Consider the following 6,590-nt stretch of genomic DNA (forward strand, 5'->3'; position numbering starts at 1 on the left):
CCTGGTTTGTATTTTATTGAAAATGAGTAAATGAAGAGGCATTGTTGGTGCATGCAAACCGGAATCCATGGTCATCACGGAAATGATTTCTTGGGGATCTCTCTGAGTCTCTGAGATACGAGTAGGATTACCTGAATATGGATTGAAGTGTTAATTGCTCACACATCACTCTCTTTTCCTGTCATGTACTCCCACCTGAATATGGATTGAAGTGTTAATTGCTCACACATCAGTCTCTTTTCCTGTCATGTACTCCCATCGACATACATTATTGGAAAGGGTTTGATTACATTTTGTTGATTCTGCTTCAATTCTCTTGAAGTTTTAAAAAGTTGACAGTTATTTCTGTCCGTGGTTCACACTTTTCAGATATCTCGTTCTCCAGTACAATTGCGCCCCTTGTTTTACGTTTAACTCTTTATGACTATGTTACTCTGAATTGTAATCAGAAAATGAGTCTCAGCCATATGCAAGAACAACTGTAGAAAGTATTGCATCCGAAGATCCCAAAAATTTAACTTCTTTTACTCTAGCAAAATAAAACGAGTGTTGTCCGGAGAGTCCCTTTTAAGAAAGACTACTCATGCTGTTATCGGTCAAGTCAAAACAAATTGCTATGGTTCAGGTTAGAACAAAATAACAAATTACTATAGTTCGTTCTCGCCAACACGGTCATGCCTCGTCAGGAAAAAGTTTTTATATCTCAAAATGGTCCATGAGTCGGGGTTTTCATCAGTGACAAACATACTCTTTTGCAAATGAAGAATTTTGAGATCTGAGAAAACGATAGCAAGATCATTTGTGTGTTTCTTCTGTTTGCAATGGTCAATTGCTCATCTTAATATACCATGATGGAACATCAATGTTTAATGGCCTCTTATTTCAAGTGGTCCATGAAGAGCATTAAGCTTCCTTACCCCCGGCCAGTCAGTGAAATCTTGCTTGAAAAAATGCACTGCTGATAGTGGTCCAAGACTCCACGCCACATGCTGCTGTGGATAGCTTCACTTTCTAATATGTGACCAGTTTGTTCTTTCATTTTCATGGCATAAATAACTTATCTACCTTCACTTTTCAGTATTATTTCTATTACACACATGGCAGCCTCTCTGCACTTATTTGCAGTGGGATTTCATCAGATAAATGATTTCTTTTTGCAGTTCATTTTGTTTTGTTGTTTATTTATTAATTCATAAACTCTGTGGTATGAACTATGAAGTGCAAGGGAGGCCTATTTACTGTTTACTTTCTAGATGCCTGCAACACTTAAAAGATAAACTCGTTTAAAGAGCTGAGTCTGAAATTAAAAACCAAAGGAAATAGGAGGTGAAAGATAAGTTCTTTCCAATGTCAGCATTTCACATATATTTTCGCCATCTTTGATTGAATTCATTGAATAGCAGTACGTACCGGAAAATGACTAGTCTCCACTCTCAACACCCACTTTAGATAATGTAGTCACCACTTATCTCTCAAAGTAGAACTGTTCTACCATAGCTTACAACAGTTATTTTCACACATTGTAAAGAAGACTATCAACTTTGAACTGGTTAGATGCATTGTCATTGAAAGAGACAAATCGTCTTATCAACAACACCAAGCTGTTGATCGAGTTGGTTTCAAGTTCAAAATGGTCCAGAATATGAATATCTAAGATTTCGGTAATGACAAACATACTCTTTACAAGGAATTTTGGAATATGATAAGTCGGATCAAGAATATAATAGGTGAATCATAACATGGTCCATGCTGTGAACATCGAGTTTTCAGGAATGCCAAACTTATGCTTTTTTCAAGTGTTTTGGCAAATGTTAAATCTCACTCAGATGAGAAAATTTTGATCGCTGCATCTCTCAAGAATACGTGTTTAATTAATTATTGGCAATGTTGTACTCTCTAGTCCATCTTTTACTGGCTTTCCTTCTTCAAAGCGTCGTCTTCAATATTTTATTTAGAGGCAGACATATTCTGCTGGTATATCAATGAGCTATTCTTCTATTGTGGTCCATAAAAAGCATTAATCTTGCTTTCCGGCCGCCAGAGAGACCTAGCTAGAGTACCCAGCTCATATTGGTCCTTTCCACTTACAACTAGTTTGACTGTCTTTCTTTTTTTGATGTATCTCATTCTGGATATATTTATGAACTCCGTAGCTAATATGTAGACTAGTTTTGTCTTTCATTTTCATGGCATAAATAGCTCATCTAACTCTCTTTAATTTCACAGATATCTATATATCCATCCTTCACATGGCTCCTACTTGCGGGGTTTGATCTTTACAATGTGTTACTTTCAAGTAGATGATCATTGTTGCTTTGTTCTACTTATTTGTATTTTACATGTGGTTTAACTTAACGTCCTAGTAAGTATTCCCATCGAACTGTAAGATCGAATAAGGAATGCATATTCTCCGATGGTTGTTAGGATGTGCCATTTAACTTTTGATTCAATAGATTATCTTTTACTGCATATGTATCCAGTAAGGGGTTGCGACTGGTATGCTCAATCTTTTCAGACAATACCGAAGAGTTCACATGATCTAACCACCAATTAGGAAGCAAAATAAGTACTCAAATGTGCATCAGTAAGATATATAATTTGACTGTTGCTGTTATTTCCCGTTGAAATGTTATCGTTTCTGGACTCTGGTAGAATCACCAGGGTAGCTACCTGCCATCAACTTGTTATATAGATTTCTTCCACATGAGTACATAACCATCGAAAGTAGCTTCCATATGATGCGGACATTGTTCACTAGATTATTCAACTAGATTACAATACTACGAGAGAAAATTGATGATCCATGGGATCCACACAGTAGCTGTAACGTGGTTACAGTATTGAATGAACTACCCCACACGGCCACACCACGGCATGTCTAGATATGTCTGATTAATTCTCATGTGTTGAGTGTTCAATTCCGAAAGACATTCCTGTACTGTATCATTTATTGACATCATAATACAGGTTAGGATTGACGGAATAAAAATGTGAGAAAATTATCATCCACAATATGTAAAAGCCAATGAAAATTATGTCCATCAGATGATCACGTATCTCATTTTGCTTCCTCTCCTTCGTACGAACCTCATTGCCGTATATAACTGACTTGTCAGTTCCTCGTCGCCATCAGTATCTTATCTAGGCTTTATAGGAGCCCACTGGCATTTAATTCTGTTCTTTATCATGTCGGATATCTACAGGTTTAGTTGAGGAATAATCGTTCTGCACTCTGAAATTGGGAAGGTAGGGAAGTGGATTATGTACGTACTAAACTTGAGAAGGCTGTTTTAGGTGTATATAGTTATGTCATTAGACCTCTTTTTGATGTTCCCTCATGAATGGAGGCAATATTGTTATGGGATACATTACCAAATTAATTGGTCTGGTATACTTATACCATAACACGAACAAAAGTGAAGCAAAATGGAAGGGACAATCAATATGCTTCTAATAGATCATCCTCATCAAAAGCTAAGAACTCTCTGAGGTCTGGTGACTCTTCCATTGTCCATACAGCTTCGGATTTGACCTTAGCCTCGAGCTTTTCTAGTCTTATATATAACAGATGGGGTAACATTGTGCAAGAATTGAAGTTACTCACTTTTTTTTTTGGATGGGTAAGTTTAATTCTATTAAAAAAGGGAAAAGTTACAGGGGGTGTTTAGAGAGGCAACAGACTGCACTCTCTAAGGTCAAGCTAAATCAATCCTAGATTACTACCATATATAGTTATGGAGTATTGTACATCTCACTGAAATCTATAGAATGTTTGGAAAGGCCCTTCCCATGTGTGTATCCACTCCGGTTTGCCTCCTACCACAATTCTTTCATTAACTTCAAGAGTTGTACCAGTCTTAGCTAAGTTGTCAGCAGTGATATTGCCCTCAGCTCTCTGAAGGTAGTAGTTATCTTCAGTTGATGAACAGCAGCAGCAAGAAGTTACTCACATTTTGATGCTACAGTTGCAATAGAGAGCACAAACTAGCTCGAGTTTGTGCGAGCTCCTGCCTGGAAAATTGTCTTTTCTCCTCTAATGGCACACTTTTAATAAGATTTTTTCACCCCTCTAGAACGAACCTGGCATGGAAAGGAGAGCGCCCAGTTCTCATGTATGACATCCTCATACCCATCCATGCATGTCTTATATATGGTAATTATAATTATGTTGCAGATCCCTCACCCATGCAAACATATATGGTTATACATACATTTTAAACCTAGAAACAACTGAATAATAATTGATTCTTCACTTCGAAGGATCTGAACTGGCTACGCGGACAGAGGATTGAATGGAACCAGCTTTTGGTTTGTCCTACTAATTGTCTGAATGACAAGGAAGATTATAGTCTAAAACCATCTTCAACAGGGAAAAAAAATTCAACACAAAGGAATAATCTTACGTACTGATAATCATGGGCATGGCTAACTTCCATTATATTTAGTATTAACACATTGATATGCTTGATAAACATGAGGATGAAGACATTACACATTAACTGCAAATGAATACACTTAGCAACAACCCACCCCAAGAGGGAAAACGAAAGAAAGAAAAAGAAGAACAGAAAGGTGCTTAAACTGGACTCTTATCTCTTAAGACTAAAGCAATAATTGATAATTTGAGCTTGCATTAATTCTGAGTAAGCAGGATCTAGGTCATGTAAATAGCATCTTTAGCACGCGCCGAGTGCAGCTGAGAGAGTGAGCCAGTGGAAAAAGCACGTTGTGCATGTGCAGACTCAAGGTCTGTCACCTTATTCTCTGCTTGAAACCTTGACATGGGAGAGAAGGAGTTTGACTTGTACCTTCTGAACTCTGGTTTCGTTTCCGGCATCTTGTGTGCTCCTCCTGCAACCTTCACTGCTTTTTGACTCCTACAGCCTAACAACGTACTAGCGCGGCGTTTTGGGACATCTTTTCTCGTTTCTATCTTGCCACTGGTGGTTGTAGTCTTTGCACCAGTAGTCGGAGTGTCAAAATTTTTCGCACTTGTTATTTGGTTCCTTTCCTCATAATCTGTTGCCACTGAAAAATTGGCAGCACTTGCAGTGACAACACTCCAGTCAATGCTTGCTTCACTTGGCTCATAACATGATGGTGACATACAGCTTGACATGCCATCCGATGTTTGACGCTTGAAAAATGGATGTCCATGGCTTGAGAGACTCTTGATTTCGAACAAGTCTGAACTCGAATCACTGTCAATATCATCATTTGGTTCAGTACTCCTGATGACAGGAACAACAGGAGGGTTCACAACTGTTGGATTGGCATCCCAAGTTAACATAGCTAACTTTTTCTCTAGGCTCAAAGCTATGTCCTCCTTTTCCATGATAGGCGAGCCAAATACCTCCAACGACTTACGCGCCTTTTCTTCTTCTAGTGTTAACTTTTTCTCCAGAGGCAGGTTTCCCCCACTGGAATTTGAAATAGGGAGAGTAAAACAGTCTTCATATTGTACTGCATTACCCCCTATATCAAGTTTGTTGCAGGAAATCTCCTCTTTAAACCAGGACGGCGCCGTAGTTTGCTTGATTTTATCATTAGAATCCTGCTTAACAATTTCAAGGGGTACTTTTGCCATAACTTTACCTTTGATCTCTCCACAATCAATATCTTTCTTGGAATTACTGCAACTTTTGTTATCCGCAATATTTTCATCCACATCAACAGATTTCTTATCAGAACAATAGCAATTGCATCCAAACGTCGCAAAAAAGCTCTTACCATTAACTTTGTCTTGCTTAGTTTGTATTGCTGGCAATAAAGCGCTTCGGCTGTTCCAGCTTGCTTCAGAACAAGTACTTGGAGTCCCCATCTTAGTTTTTGGTTTTGTACCATGTATGTCAACTTTACCATCTTTCTTATGTGGATGCTTCTTTGCGTTCTTATTCGCTATTCTAGTCTCCTCTTCATCCATTACACCACTGAAGTACTTTTCTGCGCCGAAGACACTGATTTCACCATATCCGTTCTTCTTTCTTCCTGAGCTTACTTGGTAAATAGCCTCTTGGGGAGTGGTAATGGTGACAGGTGGTTTCATTGCTGATTCGGTGAGTTTTAGTACTAAGCTTTCTTCAGTACTATTGAGATAGGAAGAAAATGAGGCGTCCCGAAGATGGTTACCATTGGTTTCATAGGCTAAGGTTTGTGAAAGGCTTGCATTGCTAGCTAGGGTGATAGTAGCCATGACTAAAGTTAGAACAAAGCTAAATAAGAAAGTACTTATAGAGGATTGAAAAAGCGAAAAGGAGAGCAAACTACTGCAGGACAAAAGAGAAGAGAGACAACAGATATCTGAGAAGAGTTGAGAAACTTCAGAACAAGAACAAAAGATGGAGACTGAACAGAGAACCCAGCAAAAGAAAGTGATCTATCTGGAGATGGAATTCAGAAGCTTCACAACTGCTAAATATATTCAAAAGAAGAAAATGAAAGTGAGTCACAACAGGCAATAAACAAGTTGTTCATGGAAAACTTACTGAGTACTAAAAACAGTTTGAAGGGGACAAGTACGTTTAGTTTCTATATAAAAGTTGGTTTTGAGTAAGCAGAAGGTTTTATAGAAGAGACAAGCAAAAGAAAAA

The 6,590-nt window shown here is 38.1% G+C and overlaps 1 protein-coding gene across 1 annotated transcript; it reads right to left on the reverse strand.

Moving 5' to 3' along the window:
* Positions 1 to 4,418: 4,418 nt before the first annotated feature.
* On the reverse strand, positions 4,419 to 6,590 carry LOC147480424 (protein PHYTOCHROME KINASE SUBSTRATE 1-like). The gene has a single exon (XM_086575503.1). It carries the CDS (start codon positions 6,191 to 6,193, stop codon positions 4,655 to 4,657), a length of 1,539 nt encoding a protein of 512 aa, XP_086431629.1. The 5' UTR covers positions 6,194 to 6,590; the 3' UTR covers positions 4,419 to 4,654.

The sequence above is a fragment of the Coptis chinensis genome, chromosome 8 (genome assembly GCF_015680905.1).
Source record: "Coptis chinensis isolate HL-2020 chromosome 8, ASM1568090v1, whole genome shotgun sequence".
Lineage (NCBI taxonomy): Eukaryota > Viridiplantae > Streptophyta > Magnoliopsida > Ranunculales > Ranunculaceae > Coptis > Coptis chinensis.